General features: G+C 35.4%; 2 protein-coding genes across 2 annotated transcripts; both read left to right on the forward strand.

Moving 5' to 3' along the window:
- The first annotated feature begins 9,225 nt into the window (after positions 1 to 9,225).
- On the forward strand, positions 9,226 to 9,672 carry LOC116213613 (S-protein homolog 5-like). Its single transcript, XM_031548629.1, has one exon. The coding sequence runs from the start codon at positions 9,226 to 9,228 to the stop codon at positions 9,670 to 9,672; it is 447 nt and encodes a 148-aa protein (XP_031404489.1).
- Positions 9,673 to 15,808: 6,136 nt separating this feature from the next.
- Positions 15,809 to 16,264, forward strand: LOC116213614 (S-protein homolog 3-like). Its single transcript, XM_031548630.1, has one exon. The coding sequence runs from the start codon at positions 15,809 to 15,811 to the stop codon at positions 16,262 to 16,264; it is 456 nt and encodes a 151-aa protein (XP_031404490.1).
- Positions 16,265 to 16,553: the final 289 nt, after the last annotated feature.

Here is a 16,553-nt window from a genome sequence, read left to right on the forward strand (position 1 = left end):
TCCTCAATCTCTTGATTTTCTTGTTGAGTTGATTCTCAACTTCATTTTTATAGAGAACAAATTTCTCTATTGCCTCATCTTTGCTTTTCAACAAATATACATAACAGTATTTTGTACTATCATCGATAAAGGTAATAAAATAATTATTACCTCCTCTTGTTGTTGCGAACTTTAAATCGCATACATCACTATGAATTAGATCAAGTGGCTCGGTGTTCCTTTCAATCGTTTGAAAGGGTGACTTTGTCAATTTTGCCTCAACACAAATTTCACATTTGTGCTGTGAATCAATTTGGAATGTAGGTATGTGATTCAAGTTAATTAATCTACGCAAAGTATTATAATTAACATGACCTAGTCTTCCATGCCACAAATCAGGAAACTCAATCAAATACGCAGAAGAACCAGAATTCTTATTGATTATGGTCATTACATTGAGCTTAAAAAGCCCGTCACACACATATCCCTTTCCTACGTACATTCCAGACTTGGACAAAATAACTTTGTCCGACTCAAAAACCATCTTGAACCCATGTTTGTTCAGCAATGACCCGGAGACTAAATTCTTCTAAATCTCAGGTACGTACAATATATTGTTCAGAGTCAACTCATTTCCTGAAGTCATCTTTAAGACTACCTTGCCTTGACCTTCAACAGCAGAATGGGCAGAGTTTCCCATATAGATCCTCTCCCCAGTGACTGGTTCGAGCATAGTGAATAGGTCTCTGTTTGAGCACACATGTCTGGTGGCACCGGTATCAATAGGACGTGTTTTAATCGAGGATGAATTGAGTCTTAATAAGGCAGTTAATTAGGAATCAATTCTTGAATTAGACTTGTAATATAGTTGTACGGTTGCTAGCACATCCCGAAGTCAAATCCGATATCGAGGTGAATCCTTATAAGAAAATACGATAGTTTTATTATTTGAAAAGTTTCCATAATTAGAAAGTCTAGATGTGGAAACTTATGTCGAGAACACAATAGTCTTTCTGTCTTGAAGTTTTGGTCTTATTTGTGCAATGGTATTATATTGGCTATAAATTAGTTAATTGTGAATTAATTATTTAATTGCAAATTGATTCCCAGAGTCATTATGTAAAATATATATGGGTATGTTTTATATATTAATGCGGGGCATTAAATACACACACAAAACCAAAAGAGAGAGAGATCGGAGAGGCATACGGCTAATTAAAAAAGGGGAAGCCTCCTGCCGTTTCTTCTGTTTTTGCTTATTAGAAACCGTAAAAGTTTTTCTCTCCTAGCTGCAAGAAAAATGTCCAAGGTTGCCTTGCGATTCTTTGGAGACGAGCAAGTTCACGTGGACAAGCTAGAGGTCGCACGAGTGGTCGGCTATAATCGTCTACAAGGGATTCAATCTCGAAAGGTATAATTCGATTATCCTTATAGAAACTATAGGTCACGTTGTTTAATTCGAATAAAAGGTGATATGACGCCCAAAATATGGTTACGGGTTACGATCCGATGTTCATGAGATGAAAATTTTATTTATCGTTATTACGATTCTGCTGCGTTTAATTCGATATTTTATTTTCAAGTGGTATCAAAGCCACCCCTTTTATTCGTATCAGATGCGCATAGATGTGCCATGTTTTGATTTGAAGTATGGATTTGTTGAAATGTTCGATAAATCAATTGTCAATTTAACACAAGAAGTGTTCTCGTGGTTGGCCCTTATCACTGATTTGGTGATGGCTCGCGGCTGTGAGCGACAACTCACTGCTGTGAGGACCCTTTTTCGGTCTCCTGGCTGCACGCTGAAGATTGCAGCTGCTCGCTGCCCTTCAGCGGTGAAGCATGGTGGTGCACTGCTGTTGATGGTCATGGGGAGGCTGAGAAGGTGGAAATGACTTGGGATGAGAGCAGTTGTGTGGTTGTGAGTAAGATTCACGGCTGTAACGTGCTGTTAAAGAGTCGCGGCTGAGGTTTGTGGTTGCACGTGGTGACACAGTTGCTTGCTGCCCTTCTCAGGAGTGCGTGTGACTTGTAACTGCTCTGCAGTGCTGTCCGCAGCTGTGGACAGTCTTTTCGAGGCTGTTCGTGGCTGTTGTGGGATGCACCATGCTGCACAAATGTAAAACTTTAGTCATACCCAACGTGATTTTGATCTGTTTGTAGATATTCTGCAAAACTAGACATACTACTCAATCTGTTTGTATTCCCAATCAGGTAACGCTAATATTAAGCATAAACCCACAGATCCGGATAGCTCGATTGTCCCGAATAAGTCCTCCCGTATCTGCTGCACCAGAATTGCGTGCCTCCGGAAGCCCCATTTTTTTTGTTGAGTTTGACCCGACCCTCTCCCCGTTTAGCCCGATATACATACCTCCATTCACGTGCTAGAGCACAGGATGCCTGCAGAACTGCAGATTTGATGTGTGTCCCGAGCTGATTAGAGAATGAGACTCGACCAGTTGCATTAGGATGACAGGAAAATTAAGTTCTCCCGAAAGAGATCCAGCTTGTTCGTCCAAGACCAGAGGAAACCAACAAGCTGTGGCAAAGGCTGTGGATCAATGAGCTCCAAAAACCGATCGACCAAGGAATCGGTTTCAAGTTCGAGAGGAGCCAATCACTGAAGGGCTCAGAAAAGAAGTTCGGGAGATCAGTCGGAGGATTCACTAACCTCTCCCATACTTCTTGAGCTTATATGCAGTCTCTAAGCACGTGAAGCATCTTTTATAAACTTCTAAGACTTAATTACGATATTATCTTATATTGATCATATTGTACCGAAATTAGCATACGCATTCGTGTTCCCCCCCCCACCAAGTTTGTAGGGTGGGGTCGCTTGTTCATCCCAAATTATAATCTTTTTTTCGTTATCTATTTGTGTTTGTTTACACAAATATGCATATTCTAGTCGATCCTTTATCAAATATTAATGTGTAGGTATAAAATTTAAGTTTTATTACATGTTTAGCGCAAAAAAGAAAAAATCGAGCAAAAAAGAACAAGTTCTTCTGTTACATGTAATGTGTAACAAACAACTAACTTTTGTTATTTCTTTCATGTAATATTTATTATCATCATAATAAAATTTAAATCTCCTAGACTATGTTAGAGAATATATTCGAATGAACTACACGCACTATAACTTAATCCGTATTGTCTAGATAAACTATGTGATTTTTCAATGTAATTTATTCAAATATATTCTCTAGCATCGAAAAGCAGAGAATGAGTTAAAATGTAATTAAAAATAAATGAAAAAGGAGGAAGAATGTAATACAAATGTTAAACCTTTTTTTTTAAGAATATGAAAGGGTAAAAAAAGAAAAAAGAGAAATAAAAAGCTCCATGGAATAGGAAAATGAAAAATAGATTGAAGAAAACAACCACATATTGTCCATATCAGTCCAACAAGGAAAAAATAACGGGAGATTTTGCCATCGTTATTTGCAAAGAACAACCACCATGATTGTTTTCTTTTTAATCATTAGATTAGATTAGGGTTGATCTGAGCTGTATACGTATTCAAATTATTTTTATCTGAACATTTACACCCTAAATTTTTTGCTTTCGATATTTTTTACTACGAATTTTCTCGATGAAGTCCCCTCACACCCGTGAATAGCTCAAATTAGGTTCGATTTTAAACTGAATTAAATCTACCGATTCAATCATATAAATAACAATTTAATTTATTAAAAAGAAAAGCAAAACAAATTATAAATTAAATGAATTTTGATATATTTGTACGTGTTCCCATTTCCTATTTCAATCGACAAAATCAAATCAACTAAACAATATCTAAAATTCAATCAACAATCATTCCGTGTAAGAGTAATCCCAGTGTGTGCTCAAATTTGCAATGTTCCCGATCCAATCAGTGGGATACCCTCTTCCAATTGAAGAATGCAAAGAGAATCTAAGAATTGCTTTCATTCCAATTGAATTCATGCAATATCAATTTAAGAATTGCAAGTGATATGAAGAATTACTTCAATTCCAATTCAACCAAGATATCCATGCAATTGAATTGGAAGCAAACACGAAATTCCTCCGAATTCAATTCCAATTCTTGAAATTTGTGGATATCCTGATATCCAATTCCAGTTATTCCAGTTCAATTTTTTATTCTTAATTACTGTGTTATTTCTTAAAAAATGATATCCAATTTCCAATTGGAAGCAACTCTTCACCTCCATGAAATTGTTTTTGCTGATTTACGCAAGGTTAAAAAAATGTCAAGAAATTTCTTGATTGGAAGCTATTCCTCACCATTGGATTTTCGATGCTCTTGGAATTAGGTGAAGGAGTCGCCACGTTTGATGTATGAAATTAGAATTGGGTTGCATGTTAATTTGAGTTTTGGCCATAGAAGCTGCCAAGTGATTGAGCGTAACTTGCAGTTGGCTTTGTCTCTGATCCCATTAAAAAAAAAAGAAAAGGAAATCAACCATCAACATTTAGGGATTGAATTGACAATTGAGTTTTAGGGATTGGTGAATTGATTTGATGTTGCCGATTGAAATAGGGAATTGAAATGTACGAAGATATCAAGATTTGCTTAATTTATAATTATTTTCTTTTCTATTTTAAATTAAATTGTTATTTATTTGATCGAATCAGTAGATTTCGTTTGTTTTAATATCTAATAGGATTACAATGGTTCACGGGGCGCGACTGAACATCGTTGAGAAGATACATAGTCGAAAATATCAAAAGTCAAAGATTGAGCCATGAATCTTCATGTAAAAATATAAAAGGAATTTGGACACATGTATGACCTAGATTAACCCTAATTCGATCTAACAATTTAAAAGAAAATAATCACGGTGGTCGTTTTTTTAGCATCACCTAAAAATAACTGGTGGCCCTGTTTTAATAAATGAAACGTAAGAATATTTCGCAAGAAATTTAGATTTATTACCCGATATTTCCATTATTTCTACATTTTCAAAATGTCTTTCATTAATATCAGTTGTTGAGGGTTTACAAATTACACATATCTAAGTTAAAAAAATTACAATGAATTTACAAGAGACGGTGCTTCTCCGGAAGGGATTTTTAGATTTTCCATACCATAAAAAATCAATACGAGCCATTAGATCTCCCCTCATTTAATATGAACCATCCATTGTATTTAATTTTTTTGGGAAAAAAGACAAAAACCCTTTGTGGTTTGGGATCGGGACAAATCGCACCATGTTATTTTGTTTTGGACAATTAGCCCCTAGTGGTTTGCTCCATTAGACATAGGGGTTACGGTGTTAATTTTTTTTCATTTTTAGTCCTCAAGTTTTGACCTTTTAATCATTTTGGTTCTAAATTTTCTTCGTTTATCATTCCTATCCTCAACTTTTCATTTTTTCATTTGTCCTATAAAGAAAATCGAAAGGGAAGGAGGGGTCGAGGCCACCAATTGACGACCCCGACCCCTCCACCGAGGTCACCGGTACCCACGGAGGACGCCGGCTACCTTGGTAGAGGGATCAGAGTAGCCGATTGGCAGCCACAATCCCGAATCGATCGAGGACTTCGAGTCGGAGGTCCCCGATAGATTCGGGGTTGGGGGCACCAATCGGCGACCCCGACCCATCCACCGAGGTCGTCGGCGTCCTCCGTGGGTACCTGCAACCTCGATGGAGGGGTTGGGGCCGCCAATCGGCGATCCCGACCCCTCCACTGAGGTCGCCAGCGTCTTTTGTGGGTACCGACAATCTCGGTGGAGGGGACGGAGTCGCCTTGACCCCCCTTTCCCTTTCGATTTTTTTTATAGAACTAAAATGAAACAAAATGAAAAGTTGAGGATAGGAATGATTAAAAAAAATTAGAACCAAAATAATTAAAAGGTTAAAGATTAATGACTGAAAATGAAAAAAAAATTAACGCCGTAACCCCCTATGTCTAACGAAGCAAACCACAAGGGGGCTAATTGTCCCAAATAAAAGAACATGATGCGATTTATCCCGATCTCAAACCACAAAGGGAATTTTTGTCTTTTTCCTATTTTTTTAAGTATATTCATTATTTACTTTTATATTTTCCTTCCATAACCATTCACCGGTGTTACGGATTAGCCTTCACGTGTGAACAATGAAGAAGTGCCACATCATCTACCATGAACCACCCGTCAGACGGGCTGCAATAATTAAACTGTACCTCTAACTGAACCGGTGCACAAATTTGGTTCAAGTATTATCATATATCATAACCCCAAAATAATTCAGTCTGACATCTTTCAATCGACTTTCAATTGACCCCTTGTCGTCTCCCTCGCAATAGCTTTCCTCTCAACCGAAGCATTAACGCTGCCATCTCCTCATCTCTCGCATTCCACTGTGGCCGACCACCCTCTCCTCGAGCTTCTAGTGCGGTCATCCTCTGCCGTCGCCATGGTGTCGTCTGTCATCGCCATCTCGGTGGAATTCCATCTCCTCGAACCGAACTTCGACAATGAAATGAATGCATTTGGCAATTTCCCAAGTCTATGCATTACCCCCCTTATATACTTTTGTTTTGTTGGCTGAAAAAAAAAAAAGAACCAAAGGCACAAATTTTGCTTGAATTAAGCAGGAGTTCAACCGTTCTACTAGAACTATCAACTTAATCCTCTAAACAGTGAAAAGACTTCCATTAAGCCGTTTTGATATGTGAGATGGCGATTTAGCTATAAAATTATTATTTGTGAACACATAATGTTCGTCTTCCTGTCTCACATAATCCGTAGAGTTCATGACTTGTACATGCGGCTAGAAAGACCAATATCCAAATTTGCCATCGAAATCTTGGGATGACTTGCTTTATGTTATCAGTGTTCCTAGGTCCTTGGGTTGCTTCATGCAGTGATACATGTGTTCTGTGCATGGTAGTGATCAAGTGAAAATGATAGGACATTCGTTCTATAGTTCAATTTTTAGGCTATGAACAATTGAGAATTCTAAATTTCAGGGTAATAAGAGTTCTTCTTCAAGACCTGGTGCTTCCAAGCCTAGAGTGCGTCCCCAAGCTCCCAGATACAAGGGACTACTCTTTTCTATTATCTGATGATGCTGAGCTCCCCTGCCTCGCCCAAACAACCTCCACCACAGAGTGATCCTGCTCCTAGTTCGGGTGTGTCATGATTTATGCTTAATCTGCTTTCTGGTCTATCATACTGATTTGAAACTTACTGAATTCTTCTCTATTGTTGAAGATCCTCGCTCAGCTGAATTAACGTCTCAGAGCTGACAAACCCTCGGGAGCAATTAGATATTTTGCATATTAGATATTTATGTATTTTACCAATTCATACCATCTGTTAGTCCTTGGTTAGGCTAGATTCTTTAGTTTCCATTATCAGAGAGATTTTTAGCTTTTTTTACTAGATTTTGGCTAGATTCTTTAGTTTCCATTAGTCCTTGGCTTTTTTTTTTTCCCATTATCAGAGGTAATGAACAGATTGATTTTTCCGTCTCATTTAATTATTGTTATTTGTATGATTTTTGAGATTTTTTTTAATTTTTTTTTCTATGTATAGATGGATTACATACGGAACAATCCGTCTCTAAAATCCGTACGTAACATTTAGAGATAGATATGAGAAGGGAGGGTCCGTCTTTCAGCAGAGACGGATTTATAAATGGACATTTCCGTCTCTAAAATGTACAGATGGATCCTATTTTGCAACGCGCTTTTTACGAATGGGCATGGATCCGTCCGTCATCCGTGTTCAAAACCATATTAGAGATGGATTATAAACGGATCCTCCCAGTGCCATCTTCTTCTTGCTGCTAATAAGCCATTCCCATACAAGCAAGTACAAAAACAGTTCAAAATTTGAAAAGCAAAAGCTTCTAGCTACCTCATTAGAAAGTCCTCATTATAATTTTTGCTTTTCCCTGCAGCAAGACGCACCCAACCAGGCCCAAATTAGCAGAGAGCCTAACTTCCTTCTGAATATCAACACGCCATCCTCCTATTAATCACACTGATAATTAAGGACAATATTTTCCCTACTTAATCTTCCAACAAAATGCATAGGCAATTATGTACACAATACTCAAACACAAGCTTCGGTTTCGGAAAATAACTCCCAATTCTCACTTCCTCGGTTCCTTGATTCAGGTTCCGTCAGTGACTCGCATAGCTCCTTGCTCGAACAATGCCAGTGAGTTTAGTGCACAGCTGCCATACTCGATGAGCGGAGAGATTTTTTTAAACGACTTATTAGGTTTCAGGAACCTCTCAGCTTAGGTATAACCTTACTATGATCGTAATGACTTATCCATATCAACAATGTGATCCTTGAGTTGACAGTTTCCCAAGCTCCCCGATCTAGTCTCTCTGGACTATGAACAAAGGATATGTTCGTCGAAAGATGGGCATTTGCATAACTAGTTAAGTAAATGGATTATTGTATCAATCATTTAATATATTCATAACGACTTATCCATGTCATAATTGTATATTTTGTTGAGGGAGTATTTTAGTCCTTTTTTTTTCGGGCCGAAACTCGAATATTTTTGTCTTTTTTTAGTAAAGTCTTAGAAATATAAACAACTCTTTCGATAAATATTTATGTAGATATTTAGGATCAAATGATACAGAATAATATGCAAAAATAGGCGAAAACACATAAAGAAAGATCACTCTAAGAAAAATGGATTTCATTTTATCTAAATTGATTTTAGAATGTATTTCGTCAAACATATTCTCTTAGTAAAACTGAATTGAAAAATATTCATGTGTTCAAAAATCATCACAGTACGAGGCACGTCCAATTATGATAAAATCTTAGCTGACATTTATCCATATCACATGCCAATTATATTTTATCAATCAATTTTATTAAGTATTTTATTAGGGTCGCACCCATCATTTAACATTAGCCAAAGTAAAAACTATTTAAAAAAATAAAATTGGATTGCTCTTAAAAACGTGACTCGTTACATATGTCAGGTTAATTTTTTGCATGCACGTTTCGTGCACTATTGGATTCTTGTCAATATAACAGGGTAATCTGCTATATATGTCATGGCATTTATTATGTAATTTGCTATATATGTCATGGCATTTATTATGTAATTTGCTATTTATGTCATGGCATTTATTCATTTTCTGTTTCCTCTTTTGAACTTACCAATTAGGAATATTTTTTATGTTCCATTTCTGCACCAATTTGCGAACTATTTATGTGGTCAGAATCCTCATCTCAGTATTAGTTCCATCAGTTATCCAGAGTCCAAAGAATAGGAAAACGGTTTCTGGAAAATGGGTTCGTCCCCGAAGCATCTCATCGTCCCAATTGTGGTTGTCCTATCGGTACTCATGGATCATACATGCGAGGGACAACAGCATGAACCACCATCAATCTCAGACCCAGGAACCGTCCTTATCAAAATCCAGAATGATGTTGCCAATAACTCAGCCACGCTCACGGTCCATTGCAGAAGAGTTGATCGTGGCTATGAGGTGGACCTTGGAGCCCATGATGTCGCGCCATACTCGTATTACAAGTTTAGTTTCGAGACCATGAAAATACCGGTGACAGCGTACAACTGCAGCTTTCAGTGGCCACCAAAAAATTATCACGACTTTAATATATTCTTTCAAGCCAGAGACGGGGACGAGGGTGAAAATAAATGGGTGGTCCACGACTGGGGACCGTGTCTCCGCAACACCGAAACTGGTAATGAGGACTGTCGTAATTGGTCTTAATCCATGGCCAAATCCATTACTTGTCAAGAGGACAAAGTAAATTTGTCTTAATCGTTTGGCTATCTATTCCGAATAATTAATTGGATCATATAAAAGAGTTCGGTGAGCTTTTTTTTTTTCACTTTTGTCCTAAATATACCTTTATTTTTTTCATTAACATATATATATGATATGATAAATTAAAACTATCTTAATAAAAGAAAGATTTTAGCCGGTAAATCTCAAGTATATTATATTAAATTTGATTAAATATAAAACTTTAGTCATACCCAATGTGATTTTGATCTTTTTCTTGCTGGACTGTGATTTTGTTCTGTTTATATACAAATTCTGCTACTGATGATTAAATTAAATTATGTGCTCCACATTCACCCACAAAAAAAAAAAATCCACTTATCATTAAACTAGGAAAAACATAGTATCCTGAGCTGATTTGAGAATGAGATGAGTTGAATCAGTATGACGGGAAAAGTCCTCCTGAAAGAGATCCTTATTCCTCTAATTAAGACCAGATAAACCAACAAGCTGATGCAGCAAATTAAGAAAGTGAGTGGTTCAATGAGGTCCATTAACCAATCAAGCAAGGACTCGATCAGTTTCAAGTTCCAATCAAGCAGGAGAGCCGGAGGATTCACTAACCTCTCCCGTTACTTCTCGAGCATATATGCAGTCTCTAAGCACGTCAAGTGGACTTTTAGGATCAGTCTCTATTTTCTCAATAGAATCATTGATATTGTCTGTTTTCGGTAGAAAAAATTATGGGAGATATTGCTCTCACAATTCCGATAGATCGAGTATTGTAGATTACCTGTTGATTAATTGTCTATCTCACTTATAAAAGAATAACATTAATAATAAATTGTCGACATGATGACAATGGAAGGACAAAAGGATTATATTTGGATTTCCTCCCTGGAGTTGGTTTTTCGTTCTGGGTAAATTCAATTAACCGGTAATGCCGTTAGTATATTCATAAATTTCTAACATAATTTATTGTGATGAAGATAATCAACTCAATGATTTTAGTTAATTATCATTATAATTTGAATAAGAATCTTTTATAAGCTTTTAAAACTTAATGATAATGGTATCTGATATTGACCATATAGTACCAAAATCAACATACGGTTTCGTTTTTCTTTTTCTAGCTTATAGGATGGGGTCACTTGTTCATACCAAGTTTATCATCATTTAAAATTTTCCATTATCTCTCTGTGTTTGTCTACATAAATATGCATATTCTAGTCGATTCTTTATTAAAATATAAAATTAAGTTCTTCTATTACAAGTAATATGTAAGAAATAATTTTTGTTGTTCATTTCATATTATATTTATTAACACCATAATAAAATTTGAATCTCCTAGACTATGTTAGAGAATATATTAGAATAAGTTACAGGCACTGTAAATTAATTTGTATTTTCTAATTAAAGTATGTGATTTTTTTTTCAATGTAATTTATATGAATATATTCGCTAGCATAAAAGGGGAGAGAATGAGTGAAAATGTCATTAAAAATAAAAGAACTGGAGTAAGAGCGTATCAATGAAGATAAATGATGACTTAAAATTTAGAATAAGAAAGGGGAAAAAGAAAAAGACAAACAAAAAAAAAAGCTCCATGGAATGGAAAATGAATAATAGATTGAAGAAAACAACCACATCTTGTCCATATCTACATTTTCCTTTTATTTGACATTTGACATCAGGACAAGAAGGAAAATATAACTGATGGCCTGTTAGTAAACGGAAGTAAGAATATTTCACAAATAATTTTGAGATTTATTACTCCATATTACCATTAATTTCACATTTATAAAAGATATCTATATACAATTATAAAAATCGATGCAACGCCTCAATAATGTCACGTAGGATATGAGTAATATATCGTTGAGTTACTTTTGGAATTCTCACGAATCACAACGCAACAAATGTAATCTTATATCATGTCATCCTACTAATAGAACTTCAAAAGTTTTTCAATTATGGAAGTAGACAAGTCATTTATAAATAGAATTTAAGAGATAAAATATCTCGCCATTTGGTTGGTTGCACCATACCATCAAGTAAAAAGTGTAAGTAAAAATTAAGTATTTTACTGAAAAATAAGTAAAATTCTTCCAAATTTGTGCTTGATTTAAAAAATTGAGGAGTTTGTAATATGTTTTGAAATTTATGCAACTTACTTTTTTTATTAATAATTTACCAAAAGTTCAAGTAATTTACAAGAAATTATAGTAATTTATTTTTTGTATAGTGCAACCGATTGTGACATTTTCCACATGCCCACATCATCCTTATTGGAGATTCTACAACGATTTACTAGCAAAAATAATTACAGTAGTTGTTTTATTTTCAGCTATTAAATCCCGTAAGGTAAGATTCACTCGTACACGTGTCCAAAATCTTTTTACTTGAAGATTTACCATTTATACTTTGACTTTCAATATTTTCGACTACGCATCTTCTAGACAACGCTCGGTCGCGTACATGAACGAGTCGAATTTTGTTCAATATTAAACCGAACTAGAATCTACCGATTCAATTAAGTAAATAATAATTTGTAACTTAAAAAAAAGAAGAAAAAACACATAATAAAACAAACAACTTTCTACATTATTCCCTCTCCCAATATTAGAAGTGAGACCACCCGCAAAATCAAATCAAGCAACCCTAAGAAATTCAAACGAAAACTCAATTAAATCAAATCGACATTAAGCAAACATCAGATTTAGTAGATTTCCCAGAATAATATAAAAACATCAAAGCTGACTTTGAATTCAATGCATTAGAGTAATATAAAGGCTCAATGCTCAAATCGGGGTGGTCTGAATCAATGGCTGGGTGGAATCTCTCAAAGATACATGGCGTGTTATAGTATGAGCACAACTTCGCACTTGATTTCCTTATCCTACTTCCCAAAGAGTCCGAAGCTGCTCTCGACAATTGACTTGTTGATCATGGTGAACGAGAAGAGGCAATTCTTGCAGATCCCATGAACATCCACGAGACTACAATGGATATGGCACAAAACTAAATATCGATTGAATTGTCGATTGTATTTTTTAGGGATTGTTAGGAGGAAAGTAAACGATGATATCGAGAATTGTTTGTTTCATTATTTATTTTTTTCTTTATTTTAAAGTTATTAAATTATTATGTATTTAATTAAATCGGTAGATTTCGGTTTGATATTAAATCGAACTGGATTCGATTCGTTCACGTGCGCAACTGAGCGTCGTCCAGAAGATGCGCAATGGAAAATATCAAAAATCAAAGTATGATGAGTGAATCTTCAAGTAAAAATATTTCGGACATGTGTAAATTTGAAATTAATATTTCGGCCACGGCAAAGTGAAACTTATGAGGACTGACGTGTTCGATTTTTATTGGAAGATTTCATGATTGATGCGATTATTATTATTTTTCCATGTACCGACACAGATTGATGAGCTTTCACTTGACGACAAATTAATTAGTAGAAATTGGGAGGGGAGAGATTCTTCGAGATTGTATGTCTATCTTCCTTTTTTTTTTTGTTTGATTGGAGAAGATATACAGAAGATGACGTTGTAAAATGTTTATTTATTATTTTTTTAAGTAATTAAATTTATTTTTTATTTGGTTGAACCAATGCAATTCAGTTCGATTTAATAGCGGATCGGATCCGGTTCTTTCACAGACAAGATCGAGTATTGATGAGAATATGTTTGGTCGAAAATATGAATTATCAAACTATGAGAGGTGAATCTTAAATTAAAAGAATCTAAGACACGTGTACAGTGAGGATCTTAAATAAGACGATCTAATGACTATGAATAAAACAACCGTGATGGTTGTTTTTGGATGCCAACCACTGTAACATCACCCTCATCCTCATAAGGCCAAAACAAAAGCTCTTATTCTAAGATTTATTCTAAATGGAGATTATAGAGCCGCAAGAACAAAAAAACAATTACCACGATTGTTTTATTCTTGGCCGTCGGATTTGTTGATGTAAGATCATAATCCTACACGTGTCCAATATTTTTTTACGGTAAAATACATCCCTGATATTTTGACTATTTATACCATCAACAGTGGAGTCACACACTCAGTGAAGCAATTTCTTCTACGTTATACTTTCCATTGGTTTTGAGCCCATAGAATTGATCATGGGTCGAATAGCTGGATCTGAGCATCAGTTTTTTTCAAAAATTGAACAAATCGATTGATTGATTGAAGATTCTATCTCTTGATTATATGGCTTCGTTTTCAACAATTGAACAACAAAAAGCTTCCTCTTGGTTTAGATGTTCATAAATCTCTTTATCCAGTAAGCCAAGAGATCTGTGTTTCGTTGAGTGTTCAACCATGGGGTTGGGTGGGCGGGCGACCGGAGGGTGCCGACACCGGCATCAAATTGAATTTTAGGGATTGATTGCAGGTCTGCTCTGTTATTGGAAGGGGAATAAGACGGAAGGGAGGAGAATACGATGGAGCTTTGTTTTTTCCTTTTCTTTTTTCTATTTAAAGAATAAAATTGTTACTTATTTTATTGAACCAGTATATATCGATTCGATCTAATATTGAACCAGATTCTACCCGTTCACTATCATGACCGAGTGTCATTAAAAAAATGCGTAGTCGAAAATATCAAAAATCAAATTATGAGGAGTGAATCTTCCACTAAAATATTTTGGACACCTGTATGATGAGGATTTTATCTAACGAGATTTAAAAGGCTGAAAAAAAATATCATGACGATTGATTTTTTACCAAACATGGTAGCATACCCTATTCTAAAAGTCATGGGCACTTCAATTCTCGTTGAAAATATAAAATATAAATCTTGCAAGATATTATCAACCCGTATGTAAATAATTAAAAGTTTTAATCAAAATATGATTAATAAAAGATTAAGCCAAGTATGTTGTTACAAAATTAAAAAAAATAATAATTTCCTTTGGGAGAAACCTCTGCTCAGGGGGCTGCGGAAAAACCTTTGCTAAGGTTGTCATGGAGATTTTATGCACCTATAATCTATTACGAAAGTGGTGACCAATCTTTTCGATATGTCTATCGATTTCTACCTGAGCATATGTGCAGGTCTTACATCTTGTTTCATTGAAATCACTGGTTGAGAGTCTAGAAACTACACATGCATAAGGTAAGAAAATTACAATGAATTTATAAGTGAAAGGGATGACCTCTGTATAAGTTCGAGCCTGTGGATTAGAAATGGGCTCTTGTATGCCAGTTGATTAAATGGGTTTATAAAAGATTATATGCCACAATTATTAGCTCGAACTTTTGAATTGAAAATGTGCTCAATCTCTTATAGATTAGTGGAAATTTAACATCACTCAAAAGAGAAAATGATGGCCTATTGTGCTTCTGAAATCCCAATCCATGATTGGGAGAGTTTTACTTTAGTCCTTAGTGAACTGATCCGATTTTAATATGAATTAGTTAGAACCCATTGATTTTTGAATAATAAGCGGCGGCGGCAAAAAAATGATGGCCCGTTTATTTATAGAAAATTTGTTACAAAGAAAAATCTGGGTAAAATAGAAATAAATTGCAAAGGATATTCTCATCCAGTTAAACATAGACTAAACTATCAAAGAGTTGTAGGACAGTAGTGCGGGTCCTCATCTGATAATTAATCAAGAAGTTACAGTTCATATTCGTGTGAGATTATTCGTACTTATTTATTAGTCGCTAAAATTTTTATTTTATTGTACTATATCTATATGCCTCCTTTATAACTCACAAATAAGAACATGCAACGAATTTCCTAAGAAATTTTCTATATTTTAAGTTGTCTAATTTATACACCACTAGAGAAGTTTTTTTTTTTTTTTAAATTTTAGTTCACCCACTTCTCCACTAGGCAAGGGAAGATCAAGAAATCTGACTTTTCCTTTTCCAATTTATTTTCCAAGATCTTCATATACGTTAAGAAAAACCCAAAATTAAGGCGGAAGACATATACAGAGTAATTAAGATATTAGGGAGATACGTCTGCATGATTGAGATTATGTTCCATTTCTGCACCAATTTGCGAACTATTTATATGGTTAGAGCCCTCATCGCAATATATTGCATCAGTTTTCTAGAGTCCAAAGAATAGGAAAATGTTTTCTGGAAAATGGGTTCATTCCCGAAGCATCGCGTCGTCCTGATGGTGATTGCCGGCCTTTTGGTACTCATGGATCATACATGCGAGGCACAACATCATGAGCCAGAACGAGAACCACCACTTATCAGAGGAAGCGTTCATATCAAAATGCAGAATGCTCTTGCCGATAAGTCAGCCACGCTCACGGTCCATTGCAGTGGACTCCTTGAAGGTGAAGACGACGACCTCGGATCCCATGATGTCGCGCCGGGCTCGACATACGAGTTCAGATTCGAGACCGATAGTATATCCGTGACATCGTACAACTGCAGCTTTCAGTGGCCGCCGAAAAATTCGCAAAACTTTAATATATTCTCTCAAGGTAGAGACGGCAGAGACGGTGACTTTTATTGGTTGGTCTCCGACTCAGGACCTTGTCTCGTCGACGTCGGAACCGGCAATGAGGACTGTAAAATTTGGTCTTAGTCCATGGCCAAATCCCTTACTTATCAAGAGGATAAAATAGATGTATGTCTTATTAATTCCACTATCTATTCTCAATAATCAAGAAATTAAGAGTGTGTTTGGATTGAGAGTTGAGTTTTAGTTTTAATTGGTTTGTAATGATTGTATTGTTGAATTATGAGAAAAAGTGTGAAAAAGTAATAAATAATTGAGAGAAAATAATGATTAAGTAATGATTGTGTTGTTGAATTGTGAAAAAGTAATGAATAGTTGAGAGAATTTAATATAAAAAATTGAATTGAATGGTTAA

The sequence above is a fragment of the Punica granatum genome, chromosome 7, assembly GCF_007655135.1.
Source record: "Punica granatum isolate Tunisia-2019 chromosome 7, ASM765513v2, whole genome shotgun sequence".
NCBI lineage: Eukaryota > Viridiplantae > Streptophyta > Magnoliopsida > Myrtales > Lythraceae > Punica > Punica granatum.

Coding starts and splice junctions, on each gene's coding strand:
- LOC116213614 (XM_031548630.1), top strand. CDS start 15,809: ATGGGTTCATTCCCGAAGCATCGCGTCGTCCTGATGGTGATTGCCGGC.
- LOC116213613 (XM_031548629.1), top strand. CDS start 9,226: ATGGGTTCGTCCCCGAAGCATCTCATCGTCCCAATTGTGGTTGTCCTA.